The sequence below is a fragment of the Emydura macquarii genome, unplaced genomic scaffold (assembly GCF_026122565.2).
Source record: "Emydura macquarii macquarii isolate MOO-44397 ecotype Brisbane River unplaced genomic scaffold, CSIRO-AGI_Emac_v2 contig_499, whole genome shotgun sequence".
NCBI lineage: Eukaryota > Metazoa > Chordata > Testudines > Chelidae > Emydura > Emydura macquarii.
In genome coordinates this window covers 16,276,840-16,292,775 of record NW_027130636.1, presented here as the reverse complement: position 1 = coordinate 16,292,775, position 15,936 = coordinate 16,276,840, and the positions used below count along the sequence as shown (strand labels likewise).

The 15,936-nt window shown below is 48.6% G+C and overlaps 1 protein-coding gene across 3 annotated transcripts in view; it reads left to right on the top strand.

The window, feature by feature from the left end:
* SNED1 (sushi, nidogen and EGF like domains 1) overlaps positions 1–15,936 on the top strand; it is a 97,326-nt gene that overhangs the window by 24,710 nt on the left and 56,680 nt on the right. For all 3 annotated transcript variants that reach the window (XR_010918159.1, XM_067539017.1, XM_067539018.1), the window contains exons 2-4: positions 5,487–5,774; positions 13,538–13,678; positions 15,497–15,659. Coding sequence is in view for 2 of the 3 variants with exons in the window: in XM_067539017.1 (XP_067395118.1) it covers positions 5,487–5,774; positions 13,538–13,678; positions 15,497–15,659 (592 nt within the window). In the remaining variant the exon portion in view is untranslated. The remainder of the gene's footprint in view (positions 1–5,486; positions 5,775–13,537; positions 13,679–15,496; positions 15,660–15,936) is intronic.

Sequence of the window (15,936 nt, the reverse complement as noted above, 5' to 3'; positions counted from 1 at the left end):
TGTCTGGCTCAGTAGCCCGTCTTATAGCACTTCAGCTTCCTGCACCAGCCACATCCAAGACGTATGGACATGTCTCCTCTACAGCACCAGCTACATGCAAGAAGGCGGGTCTTAAAAGGACAATTAGAAAAGCACCTGTTAATTCAGTAGCTCTTCAGTGCAAAATGGGAACTCCCTAGAAGCTTGTGTTAACCTGTTGTGATAGCCAGGGCAGATTGATGTGAGACCACTTGTTGCCCTTTTATAGTGCCTGCCAGCTGCACGTAGCAAGTCGTCAGGGTAGGGTAAGCAAGACAAATGTGTCTGCATTGCAAAGGCTGAGGAGCAAGGATCATTCAAATCCCAGCAATGTTAGTTGCAGAGTAAAGCAAACATACAGAAAAGTGCTTCCACACATCCTCAAAGCCCTGTTGTCCCTTCCTACAAACCTTGCCTCCTGTGTTCAGGAGAATGTCCCCATCTCTGTGTATTTGGTAAGAGCAAAGGCTGTGAGGACCCCATTCCTCCTCCCCAACACTCTCTCCTGATGAGTCCTAAATCCCTGCAAACACAATCTAGCCATGTGCAATGAAGGCCAATTGTCTTCAGCTGGAGCTTGCCTGCTAGTGAGTTTGTTGAATCCTGTCCCTGAGCACAGTGGGCTACTTTGGCAGCCCCACAGTGTCACTCTCACAGAACCTCCCAGGTCCTGTAACTCTCATGCCATCAACAGGCAAAGCCGAGTTTGGAGAAAGTTTTTTGAACTCTTTGAAACCTCAGAGATCTGAGTCTTGCCCAAAGGCCCAGGACTGGTTTTCATCCAAGCTGGGACATCCGTCCCTTCTTGAATTCTTGTTGCCCTTTTACCCAGAATGGTAACTTGACGTTGCTCAAGAACTAGCTGCTGCTGTCTGAGAGGGATTGAGCTTTCAGGGCAGCTGTCAGGGGCTCAGACAGAACACTGCTCTGCTAGACTTAGAACTCCCTCTCCGACTCCACCTTCGGGCTAATCACCAAAGGGCTAAAAAAGGGTCAAGAAATAAATCAAAACCTCTTGCATGTCAAACCCGTTAGGGCCTGATCCTCAGCCGGCATAAATCATTTAAGTCAAGGGAGCTATACTGATTTATGCCAGCTCAGGATCCTACCCCAGCCGCCTTTTTACTGTTGCTATGCATGTCGCTGCACAGTGCCCCTGTGATTCCGAGAGCATGACCAGCTACTCTCACACAAAAATTTACTTGACTCCCAGCTTTGCTCAAAACGGCTAAACAAAGTCCCAGAAATGTAATACCTGCGTTTAAGCTGGAATTCCGGCTACAAACAGGGCGTAAGCTTCTTTCCCCTGGAATATTTTACTCTTCGTTTTTGCTCAGGCCAGAGTTCAGAGCGTTCGTGGTTTCTTTCCATTCCGGAGCTGTGAGTGATCTTTGTGGCATATGGCACACAAGGGGCTAGCCGAGTCAGAGGGACTTCCTAGGGTGGCAAGTGGCTGATTTTCTCCTGGACCAGGCTCCTCTTCCAAACAAGGGCTGGGAAAGCAAGACGCGTCTTGCCAGAACTTTGGCAAGCTGTGGGGTAACACATTCAATCCTGTGTTGGTTCATTTTGTAACTCAAGCCTGCTTTGAGAAACGCTGCGCTCGAAGGCAGGGGGTGTGTGATCAGCAGCCCTTGCTGTGCACCCCTCCTGAACTCAGCACACCCTGGCGTTCTAATTGGTGAGACTAATTAGTCACTTATTCCCCTGGAGAATGGCCATGCAACAACGTGGAGCTTTGCTGTGCCTGCTGGAGGCAGAGTATTGTTGTTGCAGAGCCGCCAGGGGTCATTTATAGTCCTTGTGCATCTGGTCATTACTGAAACTAGCAAAGGGGAGGGGTCCGTGCTGGCGCCTTCAACCACCAGAGACCAGCGTCGTGCTGAAACTTCTCAGCAATTCCCAGTCTTTGATGTGAGAGTCTTAATGAGTTGGTCATTAGTGAAAGATTGCTAAGCTGAGGGGCTCAGCCAGCCTTGATGACTAGCCTGGGACCAGGCCATGTTGCCTAGGGCTAGAAGAATGGAAAGGAGGGAATAAATCTGAGCTCCAAAAGTGTATGTTGGTAACATCTAGGTTGGCCTATGGTAACTTGCTGCTTTTGGAGCTAGCGGATAAAGTGCTCCCCTGTCCTCAGCTCCTTTGCCATGCTGCAGCCAGGTCTCCACCAGGCAGGAGTGTTTGTCTGCTGCGTTCAGCTCACTTTTGCTATTTACCATGCCTTCCCTCCTTGCAGATGGTGCTGAGAAAGCATGTGTATTTGAACGTGAAAAAGAAAGAAGAGCTTTCCCCGGCCCTCCCCTACCCCCTTTGCAAGATAGGTACCCGTGGGCCAGGTGGCTTATTGTGAGCTGGGGAGGAAAGAGCGTTTTAGGGGCACCCTCTTGGCATTGAATCGCTGAGTTCTGCAGAGTCCTAGAGATGCCCAGACTGGAATTCTTTCTCCTGATTTGGGCCAGAAGACTCCGTTTGCAGGGCTAGGACCAAGATACTTGATCTGTTTCCAGTTCTGCCGAGGGTTCTGGACAGCAGAGCGCCTGAGGGCACATGGCACCAATCTCCTCCCGGGATGTAAGAGGACTAGACCGTATTCTAAATGGAGCCTGGTTATTTCAATCTCTCAGGGCTGGATTCCGAGCCAAGGCACCTCCCGGACCCACTGTGGCCCAGTGGGGCACCATGGTTGCTTGTGCCTGTGCTGAGGGGGAGGGACCCATATCGCAGATACATAACTCCACCCTCCCATCGGCCTGTTCTGTGGCCAGTGGCCCATCAGGGTGGTGGGGATAACCCTGGGGAAAGCAGTGAGGAAGGGGCAGGGCAGGGCAGCCGACTGTCAATGCCTACAGAGAACTCTCTCCTGGAGACAGGTGGTGCAGCCAAAAGCTTCACCCTCCCCCTCTGGGACATTTGGGCAGGGCCATTCTGCCCCCAGCCAGGGGCGATCAAAACTCTGACCCCCATTCATGCCCCTTCCCTGCCTGCCCAGATTTAAGCTCCGGGAGGAGGGAAGCCTATTAACGTCCTTGTCTGAGCAGTCTTGTGATGCGGGAGAGGGTCTCTGCCTGTTGCGGCATTGCTTCATTCACAGTTAGCTGCCCCCAGGGGCCAGCTCGCACAGCAATAAGCATGGCTGAGCTCTACTCACTGGGCCAGGAGCTGGTGGCTCACCATCACTAATTCATTCTTTGGAAGTCCAGCTTAAAGAAGCAAGTGACCCTGGAATACAGTGGGCTGCTGAGATCAAGCTACAAGCCCCGCCTGGCCAGCCGGGAAGTCACAGGTGCTGGGTGGTTTTGATAAGATGGGGGAATGTGCTGGGAAAACAGATGGCCTCTTTGGGAGGCAGGTTGGCCTCGTGGGTAGGGTGCTGGACTGGGACTCAGGAGACCTGGGCTCTGTTGCAGGCAAGTCCCTTCACTGCACTGTGTGTCAACTCCCCCACCCCCCCTTTAAAGGGGGCTGGTGATACTGGCCTCCTTGTGCAGCACTGCTGGGATTGACCCATGAGCAGCACTAGCTCAGCATGCGGCATGATTCCAGTCGTGTGTTATATGAGCACCCAGTAGCTCCAGCTCCTGCCCGATGTCTGGGGACACGCCCATGTATTGGGGTCTGATCATGTGCAGGCAAAGCTCCCTTTTAGCCGTAATGAGGGCTTCCCGTGCCAGGGCAGCATCCTGCTGTGTGTTGAGGGGACACACAGCCCCCTGCCACTCTCCATTACTCCCTTGTGGATTTGTCACTGGAGCCCACAAATGCTGCACTCTTTGGGCCCGTGAAGTGTTCTCTGGTTCCTGTCAGATGGTGGTGGGCGCAGGGGAGAGGCATGGGCAGAAAGAGCTGAGACGTACAAGCAATGCCACTGATGGGGAGGGAGGGGCCCCTCTGTAACACTCGCTCCTTGTCTGGTGTCTGCCAGGAAGAACCTGTTTGAAATGGAGGAGGCCATGGGTCTGCTCCAGAAAAGCTGGAAAGGAGACAAGGCAAGAAGAGCTGGAAAGGAGACAAGGCAAACGCATCAGCCTCTCCAGAGCCGGCGGCAGCAAATCCCAGATCCCACCATCCAGGAGGCCTTGCTGAAAGCCAAGCGCAGCCTTGGAGCAGCCTGGAGGGAATGGGAACAGCCGGCATTGCTGTTGATGCATGCACAGAGCGCTGGCGAGCAACGGGCTGATGGTCTAAGGGAATACGTCAGCCTCTCCCGTTAGCAGCCTCCAGATTTGATTGGTCTCACGGCAAACATGAGCTGATTTGGTCTTGCTCCTGTCACGGAGGGGGTGGGCAAAGCTGTGCTGGGGCTTTTGAGAAGATTGCTCGCCGGCTCAGAGTACACTCTGCCCCCCAATAGCAGGGCTGGGCATGCCATGGCAGAGCTGTCTGTGGGACTCGGTACTAGATGAACGGGTGTGGGGCTGGATTGCCAGGGATCAGTAGGGCAGCAGGAGGCCCGGCTCTGCCACAGCAGAGATGGCTGGGGGGCCGGTGCAGGAGTCAGCACTGAGCTGTCTGAGGAGCTCTCCGCTGAGCCCCATCCCAGCAGCCAGCCTTGAACAGGGAGAGAAAGAAAGAAAACCTCCCCTCTTCCCCACCCCAAAATGAATCCCAGCCTATTTAAAGTGAGGAAGTGAAAGCCAGTTCCGCTGGCACCGCCACCTTCCCGCCCAGGCGAGGCGAGAGCGACCCAAGTGAACTGGGCGCTGTTTGTTTAAACCGCTGCGGCTGCTGCAGTTTTCTCAGCTGTTGCTCCTTCCTCTGGCCCGTCTCCGGCAGGCGAACAGAGCCGGGCTTGTTCTGCCCTCCTTCCCAGACCCCCAGGCCATGGCTTTGCAGCCCGCACCTCGTTCACAGCGAGCGAGTGGCAAGGTGGGCGGTGGAGAGAGGGGGTGACAGGGAGGGGCTGCCATTCCTTGGCGGGGCCTCAGCACGCCGTTTTTCATCTGCAGGCCATCAGCACCTAAGTGAGGGGCATGTCTGTGCTTCCAAGCGCAGGAAGGGGAAAAGCTCAAATGTTTATGGAAAAAAACCTTTTAAAATAAGATACTAGCCCATGTTCCAAGGTAAGCCCTGCAGCCATTAGGCCACTCAGTCTGTCTGCCCTCAATCCAGAAGGCCAAAGCCTGAAAGAGTCACTCAAAAACTTGTAAGGACTGGTTTGCGTCAGGTCCTTCGGCTCTGATTTGTCTGTCAATGGTACTTATATGGCCCTCATTACTGTAGTAATGAGCACCTCACAATCCTCCTGTGAGGCGAGGTAGTGCCCTCATCCCATTGTACAGATAGGGAACTGAGACACCAATAGGCTAAGAGACTTGCCCAATGTCTCACAGGCAGTCTGGGGCAGCACAGGGAACTGAACCCAGGTTCCCCCAAAGCCTAGGCTAATATCTTACCCCCTGAGCCATCATTTCTCCCTTACACTGGCTTTCTCTTTCTGCCATGTCTAATTATTTTTCTTCCCTTATCAGGTAAACAACAATGGAATCATCTCTTTCTTGAAGGAGGTTTCCCAATTTACTCCAGTTGCTTTCCCAATCTCCAAAGACCGGCGTGTGGTAGCAGCTTTCTGGGCCGACGTGGATAACCGAAGGGCAGGCGAAGTGTATTACCGGGAAAGTAAGGACCAGACCATCTTGGAGAGAGCCACCAAGGACATCGGGCAGTATTTTCCTGAATTCCCGGAGTTCTCTGCCCTATGGGTTTTTGTGGCCACCTGGAACCGGGTGACCTTCTTTGGAGGAAGTTCCTTTTCTCCAGTGAGTTGTTGGCATTCATTGCAGGGTGGAGGATGGGATGGGAAAGGGTCAAGGTATGGAGTCTTAGATTAGACATGCCCTAGCTGCGACCACTCAGAGTCTAGAACTCAAAGGCAGACTCTTTCACCTGCAGAGCTGCACTTAGGAACAAAGGAACTGTGACTATTAATGAGGGAGTTTATATCAGAAATGTCATCAGAAAAATGTGAGTGATAATTAGTAATAACTTAAGAATACCTTACTACATGCCTTAAAAGCCACAATCTCACAATTGAGGAAGAAGGCCTAATGGATAAAAAATTGACCTGATTTAGAGGGGAAGTGAAGACAGCTATGAAAAATAAAATATATATATAAAATGGAAGAAAGGGAAAGTTAATAATAACAAACATAAACCAGAAGTTAGGAATTGTAGAAAATTAATAAGAGAAGCAAAGGGACATAAGGAGACATGTATGGCTAGCAGAGTTAAGGACAACAAAAAGGAGGGTTTTTTAAAAATATTAGGAACAAAAAGAATCCTGACAAAGGTATTGGTCCATTAGTAGATGGAAATGGTAGAATTATCGATAATAATGCAGAAAAGGCAGAAGTGTTCCCTAAATATTTCTGTTCTGTATTTGGGGGAAAAAACAAATGATTATAGTCTCATCATATGGTGGTCTCGTCCCATTGCTCTAGTACCTCTGGAGGATGTTAAACAGAAGTTACAAAAGTTAGACATTTTTAAATCAGCAGATGCAGATAATTTGCATCCAAGAATCTTAAAAGAGCTGGCTAAGGAGCTTGCTAGCCCATTAAGACTCATTTTCAATAGTCTTGGAGCACTGGGGAAGTTCTGGAAGACTGGAATAAAGTTAATGTATAATTTTTAAAAAGGGTAAACAGGAAGATCTGGGTAATTAAAGGCCTGTCAGCCAGACATCAATCCCAGGCAAGATGATGGAGCAGCTGATATGGGACTTGATTAATAAGGAATTAAAGGAGTGTAATGTAATTAATGCAAATCAACATAAGTTTATGGAAAATAGAACTAACTTGGTATCTCTTTTTGATGAGATGACAAGTTTGGTTGATAAAGGTAATAGTATTGATATAATATGCTTAGACTTCTGTAAGAGAGACAAGATGGGTGAGGTAATATCGTTTATTGGACCATCTTCTGTTAGTGAAAGAGACAACACAGAGTTTATCTTCAGGTCTGGGAAACATACTCAGAGCAGTCACAGCAAAATTCCAGGTGGGACAGATTGCTTAGTGTCAGTAGTTAACACATATTTCAAGGGATCATTCAAGGTGAAGTGGCCCGTTAATGCTCCTACAGTTATAGAGGGGGAAAGGAAGATGGGGAGGCAGGCGGGAAGGGTTGTTAGTGGGTTGCAGATGGTTGTAATAAGCCATAAATCCAGTGTCTCTGTTCAGTCCATGGTTTTTAGCGTCTGGCAAAGTTACGAATTCATGTATTGCCTACTAACAACCCACCCAGCTGCCTTTTTCCCCCCTTGCTTCCTTTCCTCCTTGAGGGGTGTTAACGGGCCACTTCACCTTGAATGATCCCTTGAAATACGTTAACTACATGTGCTAAGCTATCTGTTCCACCTGGTATTTCGCTGTGACACTCTGAGTATCTTTTGCCGGCATAAGTGCTAGTATAGACAAGGCCTTAGCCAGCCATTCCACAGAGCTATCTGCCATAACGCCAGCAGGCGCCTAGTCTCCACTGACCCAAGAAGCAAGTGTCCAAGTCTCTGGACCTCTCTATCATTGTCTTTGTCTCACAAACAGTAGTGACGTAGGCCTTGTTTACACGGGAAAATTTTGTTGACGCAAGTTACAATGATGATCAAAAAGCCCTGTAAGTACTACATTTGTGCCTGTCCACATGGCACTTGTGTCGCTGAAGCGCGTCCACCTTGGTGTTCTGGCATCGACTGTGAGAGCAGTGCATTGTGGGCAGCTATCCCACTGTGCAGCTCGCCACCTTGTGCCACTAGGGGTTGTGGGAATGCGAGAGGAATGGATCGCAGTGCATCATTGGTGTGGGCTCAACTTCCCATGATGAATTGATTTCCGTCTTGTCATTCCATGGGTTTCCAACTGTGTTTCATGGCATTTTTCAATGGCCCCAGTTTCCTGAGTGCCCACTATCTCTATCTGAAAGGATGGATCCTTCACTGCGCTCCACTGTTGTCAGCGTTCTGAACATATCACAGCTGGTCACGCAGTATATCATGAGCTCCCAATCGGAACTGGAATCTTGAGGCGCCTGCCCTGCTGTGTGCCATGCAAACAAATAGCACCAGATTATGGTTTGCATTCACAGAGCGTCTGCATATGGGGCACCGCCCCTTCTGGGCGCGTGAAACAAGCACTGAGTGGTGGGATTGAATCATTATGCAGGTCTGGGATGATGAGCAGTGACTGCAGAAATTTCAAATGCACAAGGCCACTTTCCTGGAACTCTGTGCGGAGCTCGCTCTTGTCCTGCGGTGCAAGGACACCAGAATGAGAGCTGCCGTCTTGGTGGAGAAGTGCATGGTGATCACCGTGTGGAAGCTGGCAACTCCAGACTGCTACCGTCAGTTGCTAATCAGTTTGGAATCGGGAAGTCCACCACTGGAGCTGTGTTATCACAAGTGTGCAGAGCCATTAATCACATTCTGCTACAAAGGACTGTGAGTCTTAGAAATGTCGTGAAATAGCGGATGGCTTCACAGCAATGGGATTCCCTAACTTTGGTGGGGTGATAGATGGCACACATTTTTGGTCCCAGACCAACTTGGGGACAGAGTACATCAATAGAAAAGGGTACATTTTCATGGTACTGCAGGCGCTTGTGGATCACCATAGGTGTTTCACTGACATCAATGCGGGTTGGTCAGGGAAGGTACATGATGCTCACATCTTCAGGAACACTGGCCTGTACAGAAAGCTGCAAGCAGGAACTTTCTTTCCAGACCAAAAGATTCCAATGAGGGATGTTGAAATACCTATAGTGATCCTGAGAGATGCAGCCTACTCCTTACTGCCTTGGCTCATGAATTCAGTCTGCAGCGTTATGAGTGACTTTAGCAGCTCTGTTTGTTCCTCCATGGTTTTTATCATGCGCTCGTGACCTGCTATCTCTTGCTCCTGGTTTTCCCTCTTCTTCTGCCTATCAATTTTCTGATTTTCAGACACAGGGTGTCTCCATGTCCTTGTTTCTTTTTTTTTTCTGTCTTGGAGGACTGGAGGAGTTCTTGGAACATCTCTTTGCTTCTCTGTAGTCCTTTTCTTATCAACTGGAGGTGCTTGGTAGGTATGGAGGGTTTTCCCATCAAGGCAACATCTGTAGAAGCACTATAAACAATGACCAGAAGCATTACTGTGAGTGCAATAACAGCATTGATGCATTACTGTAAAATACACCTCTTTCTCACTGTCCCCTGGCAACACACAATTTGACGATCAACCGGGTATTGATGCAGGTAGATAGGGACAAAATTTCAAATTGTGCCACCATTTTCCACTGGCGGATGCCATAGAAGCTGATATCTCACTCCTAAGAGTAAACAGGGATGCTAGGGTTCATCTGCTCTATGTGAGCAGCTTCAAACTGGGTCCCTATGCTGCTTGTCTGTGTGCCACTTTGGTCCCTGCACAAGTGATTGCTGATTGGCACAGGAAAGTTTCCTACAATAGGGGAAGAAAAAAAAGCAGCTCTGCCGAGTAATCTCCGGCAGAGGATTGGCAAGTACCTCCAGGAAAGTTTCCTAGCGATCTTTGTGCAGGATTCCTGTGAAATCTCAGCATTAACACACTTTTCTGCCACTCTGCCTAGCTGAACTGAGGAATGGGAAGCATGTACAAACACAGCTACTCTTGTGCATTTCTGCTCCCTTAACTAGATGGATAATGCAACAAAACAAAGGACAGCTGTACCGCATGTAACCGAGCAGCATCAACTCCAAAAAAATCACTTACCCGAGCTCCCCTCTCCTGCATCCTGCACGCCAGAGCTGGAGGGCTGGAACTGGCTCGAACCCTTCTTTGTTAGGAAGAAGTCCTGGCTCCTCATGTCAGCATACGACCCAGTCACCTACTCCGCATTGTCCTCCAACTCGACCTCCTCGTCCATGACTTCTTCGTTGGGGTTGAGTCTGGTGTGTGCTGCCACCAGGCCCACAGAGGTATCCACAGATCTCTTGGCGGTGGAGGTGAGGTCACCCCAAGGATGGCTTCCAGCTCCTTATGGAAGCAGCAGGTTTTTGGCTCTGCACCAGAGCGATGGTTTGACTCCCTAGCCTTTTGGTACCCCTGCTGCAGCTCCTCCCATTCATAGCCCGTCTCTGCCATTAAATGAGAAATTGGACCGTACATATCGAAGTTCCTTTGGCTGGAGCGGAGCTGGGACTGCACAGCCTCCTGTCCCCAAATGTCGATCAGGTCCAGCCGCTCTGGTGTGCTCCAAGCAGGAGAGTGTTTTGTGTGTGTAGCCGCCATGGTCAGCTGGGAAGGTGCGATGTGAGCTCTCCACACTGACCAAGCAGGCAGTGGAATTTCAAAAATTCCCAAGACTTTAAAGAGGGAGGGTAGGTGGCCGCAGGGCAGCGGAGTTCAAACTGATGGCCATAGGGGTCAGGATGGACCTTGTAGATGCTTCATGGAGGCCATTTATCGCAACAGAACCAAGCGCAGTGTCTACACTGATGCTTTGTTTCCAAAAGTTTGGCACATAAACTTCCAGGCCTCTCGTCAAGGTGGTTTTATTTTGTCACAAAATCAGGGGAGTTGGGTAGGCGAGGGGGTGATTACAGCGTGTACACCACCACTGTTTTGGCGCAAAAAGCTGACTTTGGTCAACAAAAGACTCTAGTGTAGACCAGGCCATAGTTAGTTATAGAGGGTCAGACCAGGCCTTAGTTAGTTATAGAGGGTCAGAAACGAGCTATGGGCCTGTGATACCTGAAACAATGTGGTGCAAACATGCCCTCTGGGGTCTACCTCTTTAGACCAGTTATGTGTTTTACTTTATCCTTTTTGTGCCAATGCATGTTTACAAAAAATCTCCCCATCCAGTTGGAAGGCAAAATCCTGACCAATGAAAAAATTCCTTCCAAACCCTACCCCCGCCCCCAGAAAGTGATTGGTTACTTCCAAACACTATCCCTGTTAACTCAACTTGATGTCATCATCCATTTTTCACTCTTAGATGCATTGATAATTCCTCACTTCAGTGGCAAGTCTGTTCCACCTATTCAATACACTCCCTGTAACATAATACCAGACTATCAAAATTCACCTTTTGTATGCCCCAAACAGGTGTGAAAATCCCAGTGTCTTCAACTTCCAGTGGGTGTGCTGACTGGAATTATTTGCGCAAGGATACAAGGAGTGCGTCCACTAGACGTTTTGCCCATGTAAATTAGAGGATTGCAAAAGCTGGCTTTTGCAAATCTTACCCTAAATTCTTTCTTCTTAACTTAGATCTGTGTTGTCTTGTTCTGATTTGTCCAATGACTTCAAATAGAATCATAGAAGATTAGGGTTGGAAGAGATCTCAGGAGGTCATCTGGTTCAACCCCCTGTTCAAAGCAGGACCAACCCCAACTAAACCATCCCAGCCAGGGCTTTGTCAAGCTGGGCCTTAAAAACCTCTAAGGATGGAGATTCCACCACCTCCGTAGGTAACCCATTCCAGCGCTTCACTACCATCCTAGTGAAAGAGATTTTCCTAATCTCCAACCTAGACCTCCCCCACTGCAACTTGAGACCATTGCTCCTTGTTCTGTCATCTGCCACCACTGAGAACAGCCTAGTTCCATTCTCCCTGGCAGCTATCAAATCCTCCTTCACCCTTCTCTTCTGCAGACTAAATAAGCCCAGTTTCCTCAACCTCTCCTCATAAGTCATGTACCCCAGACCCCTAATCATTTTTGTTGCCCTCCGCTGGACTCTTTCCAGTTTGTCCACATTCTTCCTGTAGTGGGATCCAAAACTGGACATAGTACTCCAAATGTGGCCTCACCAGTGCTGAATAGAGGGGAATAATCACTTCCCTTGATCTGCTGGCAATGCTCCTACTAATGCAGCCCAATATGCCGTTAGCCTTCTTGGCAATAAGGGCACAGTATTGACTCATATCCAGTTTCTTGTCCACTGTAACCCCCAGGTCCTTTTCTGCAGAACTGCTGCTTAGCCATTCTGTCCCCATGTAGCAGTGCATGGGATTCTTCCATCCTAAGTTCAGGATTCTGCACTTGTCCTTGTTGAACCTCATCAGATTTCTTTTGATCCAATCCTCCAGTTTGTCTAGGTCACTCTGTATTCTATCCTTACCCTCCAGCATTTTTACCACTCCCCCCATCTTAGTGTCATCTGCAAACTTGCTGAGGTGCAATCCACTGCATCCTACAGATCATTAATGAAAATGTTGAACAAAACCGGCCCCAGGACTAACCTCTGGGACACTCCACTTGTTATCGGCTGCCAACTAGACATTGAGCCATTGATCAGTATCCATTGATCCCCATGATCTAGCCAGCTTTCCATCCACCTTATAGTCCATTTCATCCATCCCATATTTCTTTAACTTGCTGGCAAGAATACTGTGGGAGACCATACCAAAAGTTTTGCTAAAGTCAAGGTAAAGTCACATCCACTGCGTTTCCCACATCCACAGAGCCAGTTATCTCATCATAGAAGGCAATCAAGTTGGTCAGGCATGACTTGCCCTTGGTGAATCCATGCTGACTGTTCCTGATCATCTTTCTCTCCTCCAAGTGCTTCAAAATAGATAAGCTATTTGATAGTAATCCGTGTCTAATAACCATCACTTAACTAATAACCCTGGGCCAACATTTTTAGGCTTTGGTTCCAAGATCTAAGCAACCAAACCCAAATTTAGGCACCTAAGAAGTGTCTTGATTCTTAGAGGGGCTAAGAATCCACAAATCCTAGAGAATCTAAAGGTGCCCTTATCTTTCCCCTCAAGACCTAGTTCATATGCTTTGATCATGTCCCTTTTTAATAGTCTCCTCCCTAGACTAAATACCCCTATCCTTGTTGATCTCCTTTTTCATGTAAGGCACTCCATTCCAGGATTCCTCTTTAGTTTTTTTATACTGAATTCCCGAGAGCTGATTGAAAAATGGTATTTCCATCCCATGGGAAGTGTTGATAAATCAACATTTGTTTTCATCCCAAATCGGGACAAAAAGTCAAAATATCAAAACTTTTTACAGAATGAAAAGTTCCAAACAGTTTCAGTACAGGAACGTCTAAATGTGTCATTTTGACACTTGCAATTGAAATGAAATGTTTCGACATTCCACAGGTAGAGACAGCAATGCATCATGGCAGATGTTGTCCAGCCAGAGAACAGGGCACATAGGTGAGAATGCAGGCAAAATTGACTACAATTCCCATAAGGCACTGCAGCAGCAATGCAGGAAGACAATGTTTAACATCAACTCAAAATGAAACAAAACATTTCGTTGATTGTCTTGATGGAAAATTCTGTGGAAATCTATCATGGAAAAAATTCACTGCCAACAAAATCCCATTTTCTGATGGCAAAATGTACCACCTGAATGGATCCAGTAGCTTTACTCTTCTCTAAAGGCAAAGTGTCTTTCTCCAATGAGTTCTCCCAAACTAAACAGCATGATCCAAACTGGTCAGTCTGTTTTCTCTCCTTTCCCAGCTGTCTCTTCCTCTGCCAGTCTCCCTCCTCTCATCTAGCTCCTCCTCCCTTAACCGGGATGTTTCTCCTGCTCTTTTAGGTAAATACCTTCCAGATTGTCCTCATCACTGATGGCAAACTCTCCTTCACCATCTTCAACTATGAGTCTGTCACCTGGACCACAGGCATGCATGCCAGTAGCGGGGGAGATTTTGCTGGCCTGGGAGGCATCGCAGCACAGGTAAGCTCTGCCCATTTCAGACACTGCTTCCTTTCTAATGCCTGGCACCGTAAGTCTTCAGAGCCTCCTGGTGTTATTTCTTTCACTATATTATTAATTTCTTGCCAGGATTGTGAAGCAACTGAGGGAATTTTGGTGGGGGTTTTTTTCTGAAGTTCTTAAATATCCATGTGTTCTCTCCCTGTTTGATGCTAAGTCCATATAGAGGGCTTTGTTATAGCAAAACCACAGTTCTTTACATTGGCCAATGCCTCTTAATTCCTTTCCTTCCTAACCTCAGACTTTAAGAGCAGCCCAACAGCTGCTGCAGCAAGCACAGCTTTCCATTGTATTTTTATTCCAGCCCTGTGTGGTGGCGTGTTGTTTTTTTTAAACCAGTGCCCGCTCGGATGTGTGAATTTACCACCAGTTGATCTGTCCTTGGCCCATTGCCTACTCTCTTTTGAGAGTCTCCAGAAAGCAGGAAATCACAGGTGTAAAGGAAACGGACACATTTTGAAGTCCAGAATTCAAAAGTGCAGATTTTAGGGTTGTAAATAAAGCGGTAACCCCAATGCTTTGGAAAGCGGACAGCGCTCCAGGAACACCCCACCCTAACACCAGCCAAAGAGAAGGGATGTCTCAGAAAAGTCTCACCCAGCGTCAATTTGTTAGTGAGTTTGCAAGAGTGTGCTGCAGCCACTCAGAGCAAGACAAAGCGGCTGGGCTGTGTAAGAACGGCACAACTCCACATGGCAAAGGAACTTCCTTGGCTGATGCTAGCAGAGCTGTTCTCCCTGACTTCTTTCCGTGAAGCCAGTCCAAAACTCGTCTGGGCTCACCCTGCACACACAATGCCAGGTGCAGAGGAGAATGAAAATAGAATAGATGTCACATGCTCTTTCCAAGGAGTGAGTCATCAGCATGCGGCGATTGCTAAGGCAGTGAACCCTCCCGTTTGCTGAGGCTGCTGTGCTGAGCCGTGCAGGAGGCGTGTTTCAATGGGCAGGCCTTTGAATTCTCTTTCTTTTAAAGCTGCCATCAGTAGGTGGACAGATCCTGTTTCCTGCTCTTTATGCATAACCATTCTGTGTGCAGCCATGCAGGACTTCCTAACAGCCAGGATGGTGTACTCTTTATGTTGCTCTTTGTACTCCTCGAAGGCCTAGCTGAGATCAGGGCCCTCTTGTGCTGGGTGCCATGCAGACACATGGGAAATGCCTGCAATGGACATGGAGAGGTCATTTCCAGCTCAGATAGATGTACATGCGCTAGCTTTGATGGAGTTAGCATGCTAAAAATAGCCATGTAGAGCTGGCGGCACAGCTTAGCCACCTGCAGATGGGATCGTATTCAGGTGTCTAGCCTGAGTTGCCATGTCTACATTAGTATGCTAACTTGACCAAAGCTAACACATGTACATCTGCCTGAGTTGGAAATTATCCCTCCAGGTGCAGCGCAGACATACCCATGGAGAGAGACAGCCTAAGTAGACAAGGGATAGGAAGGGAAGAAACTCGCCCATGGTCACCCAGCAGCTCAGTGGCAGAGCCTGGGTTAGAACCTAGGTTTTCTGATGCCCACTTCAGTGCCTTAACCACTAGATCACACTATTTCAGGGCCCTGGTGTGCACATGGCTGGCACCCCTGGTCAGCATGAGATAACAGTGAGATGATTGATAGTGGAATAAACAGGAGTCAAAGAAACCAACTGCTTTCCTTCTTTATTTCCATGTGGATTTTCACTTCTCAGTGTGCTGGACCATGGGGGAAACGAGGCATCCCCATTCTTTTCCTTCCCCCCATGAGAGTTTTCACTTTCCACCCTTGTCTCCCTAGGCAGGTTTCAATGCCGGTGATGGAAAGCGCTACTTCAACATCCCCGGATCTCGCACTGATGACATCGTCGACGTGGAGATGACGACAAATGTGGGTATCCCCGGGCGCTGGGTGTTCAGAATCGATGATGCCCAGGTGCAAGTGGGGGGCTGCAACAACACAAGTAAGAGGACAGCAGTTAGGTTTATTTAAACAAACAATTCTTCTCTCCCTTCTCTGGGTTCTCTTCCTTTCCCTGGGTAATTCCAGTGCCTGTGAAAATAGGGAAGAGAGCAGCCATGCAATGGGGCTGACCAGGAAAAAGATCTAACGGTATTAGGCGGGGGCGGGGGGAGGAGGTCAGTGGGAATTGTGCTCTTATACCATGGCTGAGAGTGGCTCGCTGAGTTTGCTCATGGGAGGGCTGCTCTCGCCTTGCACAGGAGCGCCATAGAACAATA